At 42.0% G+C, this 11,880-nt stretch overlaps 1 protein-coding gene across 2 annotated transcripts in view; it reads right to left on the bottom strand.

Annotated features, from left to right (window-relative positions):
• PTPRG (protein tyrosine phosphatase receptor type G) overlaps nucleotides 1-11,880 on the bottom strand; it is a 403,292-nt gene that overhangs the window by 5,732 nt on the left and 385,680 nt on the right. For both annotated transcript variants that reach the window (XM_039558715.1, XM_039558716.1), the window contains 8 exons: nucleotides 10,909-11,044; nucleotides 10,418-10,564; nucleotides 8,497-8,590; nucleotides 7,174-7,250; nucleotides 6,618-6,746; nucleotides 4,191-4,337; nucleotides 3,311-3,453; nucleotides 153-288 (listed from right to left, as the gene is read on the bottom strand). In XM_039558715.1, the coding sequence (XP_039414649.1) occupies nucleotides 153-288; nucleotides 3,311-3,453; nucleotides 4,191-4,337; nucleotides 6,618-6,746; nucleotides 7,174-7,250; nucleotides 8,497-8,590; nucleotides 10,418-10,564; nucleotides 10,909-11,044 (1,009 nt within the window). The remainder of the gene's footprint in view (nucleotides 1-152; nucleotides 289-3,310; nucleotides 3,454-4,190; nucleotides 4,338-6,617; nucleotides 6,747-7,173; nucleotides 7,251-8,496; nucleotides 8,591-10,417; nucleotides 10,565-10,908; nucleotides 11,045-11,880) is intronic.

Here is an 11,880-nt window from a genome sequence, read left to right as displayed (position 1 = left end):
CAGCTACACAAAAAAAAGTTCGAATGCAAATTCTGCTTGGTAGCAGATGCTGTAGGGCTTGATAACATACACAATGCATGTTTCAGTTCATGCTTTTGGTCTCAGATGAAACCCTTGCAAACTGTCTATTTATATTCCACTTAAAGACTTACAATGTCTGTAAATACTCCAGGCCGCATAAGATTTATCATCTTTGCCACCTGGAAAACATCAACAGCATTTTCATTCTCCAGCTGCTGAGACAGAGTAGTAAGGGCACACAGAGTTCCCGCTGACACAGCTCCATACCTGGAAAACCACACCAAAAGGAGGAGTTACTCAGAAACACACCTGGGCACTGACACAGGGTCATGAAAATGTTGTTAATAGTCTTATTTGATAACTGTAGTTCATCTTTTTATCTACTAAATGCTTGTTTTATAGTGGCTAATATTTTGTCATTTTAATTTATAGAAGAAATTTGATGGTACACAAGTCATCTCAGGTTATCTGCACTATTCAACACAAAGAACTGTAGCAGCAGCAGAACATGAGCCATTTCAAAATACCCAGCCTGGAGACTGTAACACTGAAATCACTTCTCCCGCACCATACAGGCTGAGAGCATCTGCATTACAGTGAAGCATATTTTAAATTCATTAGTGGGAGCTCAAGCAAAACATGAGCGATTAGAAAGAAATGAGACTTTGCCTCTTCCTCCACGTCTGACAATTGCAGAAAACTAAGATGGCTGTGTGGTGCTCACAAATAAATGGGGCACATCTCAAAGTCTTCCCTATGTCTGATTCATTGGTAAAGGCAACATCCCTGAGCCAGGCACCCAGGAAACATTACAGATTTTGAAGAGTTGAGCTGTAATGTCATGTAATAAAAACCCAAGCAGCAGTTATCCATGAGGAGTATGACTCAGTCCTTGAGATTCCTTGAGATACTGGTCAGGTAGAAAGCTCACTGTGGTAAGCCTGGGGGTGTGCTTGAGCCGCAGGTGCAGGTGTGAGGCACAGCATGAAGGATCCTACACCACAGCTTCTGAGGAGCCTCCACTCTCCTGGTACTCAGGAGACTGAAATTCTGTCCTGGCTGTGCTATGGGTCTGCTCTGTGACTTTGAGAAAGTCAGTGTCAAAATGTTCCCACTGGTAAACGGGGTCATCAGTGCTGACCTGCTCTCTAAGCCATTTGGAGAGCTTTATGTGAAAACTAAAATAATCAGCAAGTGCTCCAATACCATCTTGTATTGCAAGATTACCACTAGGATTTGTACAGCATTCCTGTGGAAATCAAGACACATGCTGACTTAATTTTATATGATTTTTGCAAACTCAAACTCAGTTTACCTAGAAATAGGAAACAGAACTTGGATCACAATAGATGTGCTCTATTGGATGTAAAGTTTACAGAAGAAGCAGCAGCACCATACAGATGGCTGTGATTGATCATCGACAGGGACAGTGGACAATGTGCCCAGTGCATGTACCTGACTGGACACAACTAAACCCCTCTGAAGGTGTAATGGAATAATTTTCACTTGGGCTGGTAATTTCCAGTTCCCAACAATCTGAAGACTTTTCTTGAAGGAAATTATGCAGCAGATCTTTATCTAGTTACCCACACATGGGCAGTTATATTTAAAAATCTTGACAACTGTCTCAAACTGGAATTTCTGAACTTTTTAAAATGTTATCAAGTTCATCCCACCATGTACTTCCTAAATACCACATGAATTTAGTCATCTGCAAATTCATATATTTGGAATTAATCTGCAGTTGCAATTACTAGTGGATTATGTGATGTAGTTGTTGCGTGTAGCAAAGGGAAATTTTCATTTTCAGCTACATTTGCTTAGACTCCAAGGGAAAGCAGAATCCACATTATGTATTAGGCATAAAAATAAAATAATGGAATATGACAAATAAACCAAAAAAGCAATGTACAGAAAGAATGACTCAGCATTGCAATTTTGATTTTTTTTTTCATCTAGCAATGAAATGCCCAAATCAATAATGCTTCTAATTTTGTAAAACATAATCTTAAATACTGCAAGAGTAGCAAAACCTCACTTCAGACTACCCAAAGCACGAATATTAAAACCAGCCTGGAATTAATCAGTGCTGGTGAAAGGCAACAGAGCTTAAACTCTACATAAGGAAGATGGAAGGAGTGGTGAGAGAAAAACTACTTGCTTCAGCCCAAGGCACCATTTGCAGGAGTCAGTCAGGAAAAAGCTGTTGCAGCAGTGACACATGGACGTGCAGGGAAAGCTCAGGCAGCACCAGTGGATCCAAGTGTCCTCCTGGGACACCAGCACAGCGCCTGCTCTGATCACTGACACACCAGAGCATGGTAGTGAGGCTTTTGCAAAGATTCCCAAGACATTCCCACTGATTCTGTTTTGTGGCAGTGACAACATCTAATGGGCTGCAGTGCAGGAGGGCTGCAGGTAGAGCAGGCATTTGTGTTGGCTTGGTGCTTGCTCTTAGGACAACATGAGCACTGTCAGAAGTTGGGCCTCCTTGGGATTTTAAGCACTGGATGACTGCAGGACGTGCTCTGTCCACCAGGAAACAGTTCCTTCAAGGAAATCAGGTCAGACCTAGGCTCCAGCTTCACTATAATGGTATTTTGCAGCTCCATAATGTGTGCAAGTAATAACATGCAATACAGTCTTTAGCATAGCTGGTGGGACAATGCTCACCACTGTGCCACAAAAGACGCAAGTGTTGGTGGGCCCCCTCCCTCCCACTTGGCACAATATGGGCCCCTTAGAGTGTTTTTGGGGAAGCAGAAGGAGGAAGAATAAATCTGCTTTTAGAAGACCTGGGCCCTTTGTTACGATACTTCTGCTGCTCGTCATGAGACACAGCTGAGCCGAGCTTGTTCTGTCTTGCATGGCACATTAAACCTGAGCTGTTAGACAGGAGCTTGGGCTGTTTTGAAACTTGTTTCCATCAGCCCATATTAGGCTGCTTAAAGCCTTATCTAAACCAAAGCTCTGCTGGGTTCTGAAACAGGTTGTAGGATTTGCTTGGGACACTTCCAGGAGCAGAAGAACCCAAAATGCTTCCACAGCAAACAGCCTCACCTCCTGAGTCCACCTAAGATTATAACCAACATAAAAACTACACTAAGCAAAATGTATTTGGCCTCAGGTGCCAACTGAAAATTCATCCTTGGAAGTTTATATACTCTAAATCTGTTCTGTGGACTACTAAACCTGACCTACTCCATGCACGAATGGACATCAGTCCTATCAAGTGTCTTTTAGCTGAGTGTACAATCTGCACATAAATGGGAGAAAAGTGATGACATACTCATCATGAACTATGGTGGGGCCATCCCTTGTTAAGGCCTCTTCCTTGATTACATTGATAAGTTCAAAGGTACTGCTTATGGGAGCGTCAGGGTTTGGCCATTTGGGACACTGAAAGTGGCGGACTTCCAGAACGTAGTCATCCTGCAATGACAAAGCAGCCTGGCATTAGCTTCCTCCACTTCACAGGCATCCACTCCAGGGACAGAGAGGGAAGAGCCTCACTGCAAACTACAGTGAAAACTTTCTTCTTCCAAACAGTTTACATAGAAAGAGGAAACACAGCTCCAGCATCTCTGTAACAGTGAACACCCTAAAAGAATACGAAGTTTAACAAAGTGTTTAATCAAGAAAAGATTTTGTATTTGAATTCAGAGCTCATATCAGGTCTCAGAGACCTTACGGCTCAAAAGTCAAACAAGAGCAACCAAGTCAAATCTAAATGGGCTTGCAAACTAATGTCTTGCAGCAAAGTCCAGCTGCAATCCAGACAGCAAACTAGAAGCAGGTTCATAGTTCAAAAGAATCGTGCTTACATTTTTATGATTAGTTAAGACCCCCCCAAACAAATTAACTATAAATACTGAATTTTGTAAGCAGAAATAAGACAATGCACCTTGGTAAAATCACGTCTTCACTTTCAAGCAAGAGAGACAGTTAATACCAGTCTAACTAGCTAGAGGAATCTACCTGAAAGTAGAAGATGTGAGAGGAAGAAGGAGCCAATGAGAATCCCTTTCCCCTGAGAGCAACATGCATACACATGTATTTACAAGAAAATCCTTTCCAAAAATTTTCTGAACTCTTCTTCTTCTGTATTTAAATGGCATCAATATAATTTTGGTGAAAAGCAAAGAACCACATTTGAAGGTTTACTTTACCTGGGTAGCTTCAAGGATAAAGTCATGGATGATAATTTGCTCTTCGTTAGAGAGGCACAGTCTGTCTTTGCTGATAAGGGTCACAGTAAAGGCCTCACAGTTCATGGATTCCTCACGACTTGGCCAGTACACAAACTCATCTTCTGCCTAGAGAAATGAAAAAACACACTGCTGCAGCCTTTCAGATACCTTGAAAAATCCAGTGGATCAAAAAATTGGTTTGATAAATAGAGATGATCAGGAGCTGACCTTTAAAAACCACTTCTGTCTAAAACAAATTTACAATTACAGTAGGCAGTAAACCTGCCAGATACTCCCTTTGTGTGTTCAAACTGGTAACATCTGCTTTTTAATTGGTTTCATAGGGAAATTGTTATCTTAGCTCACTCATACTTAACCTCTGTATTGTATCCCAGGCTTTATGACCTCCTGCCTACACAGTCTTGTTTGAAAGTCAGATATTTGTTTAGAAAAAACTCATTGACCCTTAAAAATTATTGTCTTGTTACTTTTAATTTGTGTTTATTGTGGTCTAATCCAAAACTGAGGGTCTGTGGATCAGGCCTAGGTAGAAGATTGATGTATACTTATGTAGGGCTTGAATTTTTAGGAGTGACTGGAGGTGTGAAGAGGAAGAGAAAAACCCAAATATTCTTCGCCTTGAAAAAAACACTGGCTAAACTTAATGCAAGTTCTCCAGAAAAACACCTCTACTGAAAAACCTGAGTGAGACTGGGAAGGATGGAAGAAGCCCAGTGTTGAAGTAGTCTGACTGACAGGATGTAGGTAACATCCTGTCAAAGCTGTTCTTTAAAAAATAACAGTGAATTCCTAATTTGCTGCAGAGAAAGGAAATTATGGTCTGTCACCACATACAAGCAAAGTTAGTTTCTTCTCCTGGCTTCACAGGTCTATGTCCTTGCAGCACGAGCACAGAAGTTGCCCTGGCCACATGCACAGAGCAAACCCGTGTCTCTGGATACCCCATCTTTCACTCATGAGCAAACATGAGCTATGAACTGATGTCATCCTGCTGTGGCCATGCACATCCCTCTAAAACCAGGTGTATTTCTGTGGGTCTGCAGCTCTGATGCACAAGACATGCAAGATACTGTTGAGATCTGGGCTGTCAATGTTCATTCCTAAAATGTGACTTATGGTCCTAAGCCCTTACAATTCTGCCCTAAATAAGCAGAGGCACTGGTAATTAGAGTAATATCATTGAGTGCCAGGGAAGGGACCTGTCCTGCCACCTGACAGGTCCTCATGCAGCAGGTACCTTGCATTATTGTCTTGTCCTTTGGCACTGCACATCCAGCACCTTGATGCTACCTGGATCCTGTGCCACGCCTCCTTGCCAGCCAACACATCCCACACTGACCACTGAGCCGAGGCCGGGATGCCACTGCCTTCCTGGCCACCCTCCACCCTGGGAATGGTGAAGGTGAAAGCATTGTGGCTGAGCCCACCATTCTTCCTTTACCCTTTAGTCACTGTTGTTCTGCAGAGCTATTTCATGCACATGTGAAGACAAGATCAGCCTCTTCATTTCCACCTAACATACTTTCATTTCATTAGCACTTACTGATTCGATTGAATGTCTCTGAGCACTCCTTGCAGTGCTGCACTCCCTTTCATCCCTGCACACAAGCAGCATATTGACTGCTGCCTCTTTAGTAGCCCCTCATGACTGCTATTTTCTTGCTGTAATGAAGGTGGTTTCTCTTCCACTTTCAGCTACAATTGTCTGCTCACCTCAGTGATGTGTGCATGAAAAAATGAACTGTTTAGTTCTTAATACTTTTCAACACACGCTCCTGAAACGTGCTAGTAAATCTGGAAGTAGTGATTAGCACTTCACCTGTGTCTCCTTTATTCTCTTCTCTGTCCGACTCATTACTTCCACTTAAATTAACATACTTGTTTGCATTTTACTTTCATTAAAAATGACATGTATAGCCGCCTTGCACAGTCATAGTCTTGCATGGCCTGAGGCTTAAGCTCATAGGCAAACAAGCAATTATCCTCCTGTCCCTGTCTTGCATTTCTGCTCCTCTCTCTGGGGTTATGGTTACCCATGACCCCAGCCTCTCCATACCCTCAGTGCTTGCATCCTGCCAGGCCACCCTCAGGAGCCTTGCAGATGTTGTCAGCACCAGCGTGTTGTGCTGTGTGTGAGCACTGTGGTCCCTCCAGCCCTGGATGTCCAGGGGTAAGTGCAGAAGGCGACAGCAAAAGAACAGCCCCCCTCCATCATGGGAACTTATCTTTTTGTAACCAGCTCATGGCAAAGCTTGAGTAGGTGGCTCAAATATTGGCTTTGCTTTCAGCCAGAAAACAGCCCCAGCAGGCAACTGAGTGACTCTGTGCTGTGCCCAGCTGGGCTGTGACAGTGGCACCATCCAAGGAGGGACACGGGCAACTCACCAGGCTCTGGTTGTCCGGCAGCATGACAATGATCTGTGCATTGTGATCCCAGATCATTCGCCAGAAATCTTTAGTTGTATGTGGCAGTGGATGTTGGGTTATGATGAACTCGTTACTCCTGTAGTAGCCCTTTTGCAGCAAAACAAACACACAGTTACTTACTGCCTTCCATACTTTTAAAGCATTAATTTAATTTCTGGGGACACATAATGACCCTATTTCATTTTACTCCACAATATTTTCACACAGACTATATTTTTTTAACTCCATTTCAATTCTACAGAGTCCCTACTGCTTCAATTGACTTTAAATCCCAGTATTTATTTGACTGTATCTCACAGAAATACACATTCCATCTAAATGCATCTTGTAATTAATTTTTTTAGGCAAGAATCTTTAATAAAACATGGTTAATAGCTTTACATTATGGGGAAGGTGTTAAAATCTCATCTGTTAATACACAGCCATTACACACAGAATTAAGACAATTATAGGCATCTGGTATTTAGCACCTTAGAATTGATTTTACTTTGTAATTAGGTGTTGGCTTCCTCACCATGATATAAGAGGCATTAATGTAATCTGTTCCCTTCATTCCAGGCAGTGGTGCCAAGCCCACTCTAGCACGCTCAGCTACAACATTAAAAAAAAAAACCACAGAGAAAAAAAAAAAGATCAAAGTGTGGTCATGGCACAATGCAGAAAGTAAGAATTTCTCAGCTGTTAACAAAGCAAACAGTGTGTAGCTCCCATCTCCCACAGGAGCAGGCCAGCACTTTCTAACTGCGTTAAAGCACTGCCTGCTAACACAGGATATAAAAGAGAATGTTGCACAATATTCCCACAAGGACAAAGTAATTTCAGGAATCAAATTTTACTATAGCAAAGATTTTCACAGCAGGCTAAATTACCAAATAACAGTATATGCAGTGATAACAGGGGATTTTGGGTAATTCTTGTCTGTAGTGTTCAATTTGTCTCCAGCAGCACACAAACTCAGCTGATTTGTTTTCCCTACCACTCTGTAGCACTGCCATCTCTCACAGGGTGAGAGAACCTCCAGAGACAAACCTCTTCCCTAATGGGGAACCTCCCAGAAGTGTGTGCTCTTCAGCAGATCCATGCTTCTCTGTGTTTTAGGGCTGGGTTCAACATCATCCTCAAAACCTCTGACAGGCCCCAAAAGCCAAACTGAAATCACTGCAGCTGCATGATCTGGCCCCACAAAGGGCCATATCATACAGAGTATTTCTAGCCTGTTCCCATCTGTTTTTAAGATGCATTCTGATGACTTCCCTTTTTATTAACAAACTTCATGATGGACTGTATCTGTGCCACTATTGGCTATCATCTATCCTCTGTGTCCTGTACTTTGGGTTATGTGATGTGGATGATGTTGTGCCCATGCTTGGTCTGGTGCAAGTTCATACTGCTTGACAGCCATGCAAAGATTCCTTTTTAATGACTGTGAAACTGTGTCCTCAGGCACTAAATACTCTCAAATCTCACACAGAGAAATGGAGTGCAGTAGCTGAATTACAAACAACTGGTGCCAATCACTCTGGGAGATCTCACCAGAGCTAGGAGCTGGTATCAAAGTAATCTCTCAGTATTCCATAGATTTATCCCCTACCTAATTATTCAAATTCTTAAGCACTTCAAATTAACATTTCACTTGGACAGTATATCTGGCTGACACTGCAACTATTTCCGTTTGTTCAGTTTCATCAGGGTAATACTGAAAGGCAAGACAGCTTGGGCTGAACAAAAGATTACATTTCCCCTTCCTAGTGGCTATGCCTTTTCATGCATAACACTGGGAGAATTTGGTACAAAAAAGTTATGCTAGGCAGTAATCAAACCGAAGATGTGATCTTACACGGCACGACTGATGAGTTCCTGTTCTTCTCTTTGTTGCAGTCTTTCTGAGCACTGAAGCATTCCACATATTTTGCATTACACTGTGTAACCAGCTGAAAGAGAATAAAGCAGCAAGTCAGTCCTCAGAGCACTCTAAGTGAAGAGAGGAGGTTTCTTTGCCAACTCCTGCGAAGATGCGCATTATTAAGAGAATGAGCTGTTTAAAGTACTCAAGTTTCCAATGGAAATCATCCTTTCCATACAACATGTTTAATAGATAAAAAGATCTCTGCAGCTTTCAGCTTTGAAACATCCTGAATATGAAGTTCCATCAAAATGTATTTTCACGGAACACTCCGTTTTATTATCTTTGAGAGTATATTTCACAAACTTTCAGATATGTTTAGTCAGAAGCAGGTCTTGAGGAATAAAAGCTAGCAAAATAGAACAACAAAACTTTAATATTGTTTTTTTTTTCCAATATAAAAGCCAGAAAATTCCTACAGAATGTCTTTTTCTGATAGGCCTTTGGGGAATCTACCATACTGGCATCTGAGATCTGAGGCCATGGGCTACATTCTCTGGTCTGCCATGTTCATTCTGGGCTGCCTAGAGGCACAAAGAAAGGAAGATTTGTATTTGAATACTCCCCTAGTGCATGGGGAAACTATGCCAGAGCAAAGAGAGTAAAGGTGGCTTTCACATCTGCACTCACACCTCATTACTCAGCATCATTTCCCTCTAAGAAGGTTGAATGTAAATTGCTGTACTGGGGCATGAGCACGAGTTATTTTCTGCCAGCTCTGTGGCAGCAGCAGAAACAAGAGAAAGATCTAATAATTACTGCTGGTCATATCCCAGTTTGAAATGCACTCTAAACAAGACAGCACTCAATTCATCTATGCACTGGCATAAGCCCCATTAGAAGTTTTGGGGTTTCTAAATAACTGCAATGTTGTCAGAGAAAGTAATTTCTGAAAATGGCACTTAGGGTTTTCAAACTTTGTCACGAGTCATCAGAAAACATATAATTTATACATATAATTCAGAATTGTTTGTAAAAGTGTGACACTTTTAAAAATAACAAACCTTTGTCTGCTACTGCATTTTGTGTGGGCGTGCATGCGCTTGCAGTTGTTTCTTTAATTTAGTAATTAAGCATCTGGAATGTCTTGAGTGATGGAGAAGTACTGAGATTCCTACAAGTGAATTCAGCGAAGAGGCTGTTCACTTTTTGAATAGCTTGGCACCTGGTGTAATTTAACAGCTTCAGTTCCTTGGGTCGTTATTGGGTAGTTATTAACTGAGTGAGTTTAGCTGTGAAAGCAGATGTCAGGTATAATCTCCTTATGATACAAACTCTCACAAAGTATTTTACAATGTATTAAAATAAAGTGCAATCAGAAAGTCTTAGGTTTCAAATAAGAGATCTGGAAAAAAAATTACTTAGGCCAGGAAGAAAGCAGGTATGACGTAGCAGGAAACACAGCAAGCATCATGATTAGCAATGAGAAAGGCAGATTGTGTTTCCTGGTCTTAAAACATCTGTAATTCTTTATCTACAGTGATGAAATAGTAGGTGGTGCAAAGAACCTCATCTCTTGTCTCTCGCCATACCTATATGCATGAAAGCCACAGTTTGGAGGAAGACTTCCAGCCAAGCTAACCACAGAATTGGGAACATCCAAGCCCCCTTGGGAACAGGAAGACCAGCAGCACAGTGTCCATGTCCCTCTTCTCACCTCTGACTGAAGAACATGAGCACTGATTTCTAGCAGTGAAGCTAAGACTGTAGAGGACTGAACTTCTCAAGATGTTGTGCTGTGCTGATCAAGTTTTCTGGTTTGGTTCCTTAGTCATGACAACTGACAGTGAAGACAGGCCATATAAAAGAGGGTAGGAAAATTAGGTCCATCTGGATGGCATCAATTAAGACTTACCTTGAACTGTTTTTCTAGCCGTGTCTTCCCTCCTATGCCAGGTATGAGGATGCTGTTAACATAACTATGCAGCTGGTTTGCAGACACTTCAGTCTCCTTCCCAAGGATGGCTTCCAACAAGGCATCATGAATAAAAATGTACTGCTCCTAGAAAAACATCAGCATGTCAGGTAGACATCTGGAATAACCTAAACAGCTGGCTTTGTCTGAGGAGTAATGCCCACTAAAGGAAAAGGTGTGCAAAGCAAGCCACCCATGCAAATACTGCCAAATTCAGAATAAATATTTATAAATGTAGCACATACAACTCTGAACGAGTCAAAAACAAAATATGAAGTTTCTGGTCTAGAAAAAGAGAGATATTCCAGTGCAGAAAAATATCAGTAATATATTCAATTTTTACAGAGATGTAATTGGAAAAATCTATTCTCTTTTTGATTACAAAGCAAAAATGAATAAGGCTTTAAATTCAACCCCACTGCAATTTTTACCTCTGTCTGGACGAGGTAGTTGCGCTGTGTCCTGATATGTTTCAGGAAACCCAGGACATTAACTGTGCTTTTGTCTTTTATCTGCTGCAGCATACTGTCTATCACAATGTAGGTACCAGTTCTGCCAACACCAGCACTACAGAGAGCATAAGAGAAACCCATGAAATACAATGCCAGATGAAAGCAAATGCAGAAGTAAAAGCAGAACAGAACTAAGCAAATATTCAAATATTCCTGTTCATGGGCTTTCATTTTCTTCCTAGCGTCAACCATTAAAGTTTCCCAGCAAAATATTTTGGTTTTCTGGAAATATTACCAGGTATGTATTTCCTCCCTTCTGTGGGTATTTCTGTGCTTCAAGATGAGGCTGAACACAATACAAACCATCACACCTGTGCCAGTAGCATGAGGATGAGGCTGCTGTAGTCCTGGAGTTCACACTCTGGCTGTTCGCACTTGGCTCCTGTTTCCACTGCTGCTGTTACTGGTGTTGGCTGGATGAAGCCATACAGATCCACCCTTTGCCAAGCTGCTGCTATCCTGGATTGCCAAGGTCACTCCAGGCTGTGAGATATCCCTGGCTGGCTTCAGCCTTGAGGTAAAGCTTAAGCTGCACAGTGGAGCTGGAAATGCAAGTGGTACCAGCACTATGGAAAGGTATAAAAGGGGGCTAATCTTGTGGAGGCAGAACTCCTTACAGTGAATGAGGGCAGTCCTGGGCCCTCTTTCAGAGATGGGAGCTCTTCAGAGATTCTGAATTTCTGCCGAGGAAGGAGCTGTAACCCTTATCATCCTCTCCTCTTTGATATGGTGCTGTGATGAAGACCACATCCCTGAACTAGTTTATTGACTGATCTATTGCTGTGACTGCAACTGCTGTGAGTGTGAGTGTGTTTCAGTGGCAATTGCATTCGCAGGTGTCCATGTATCCATACTGTTGGTTCCCAGCAGAGGTGATCCTGCCCTGTCCAT

This window comes from Corvus cornix, chromosome 12 (genome assembly GCF_000738735.6).
Source record: "Corvus cornix cornix isolate S_Up_H32 chromosome 12, ASM73873v5, whole genome shotgun sequence".
Lineage (NCBI taxonomy): Eukaryota > Metazoa > Chordata > Aves > Passeriformes > Corvidae > Corvus > Corvus cornix.
This window is presented reverse-complemented; position numbering and strand designations above follow the sequence as displayed.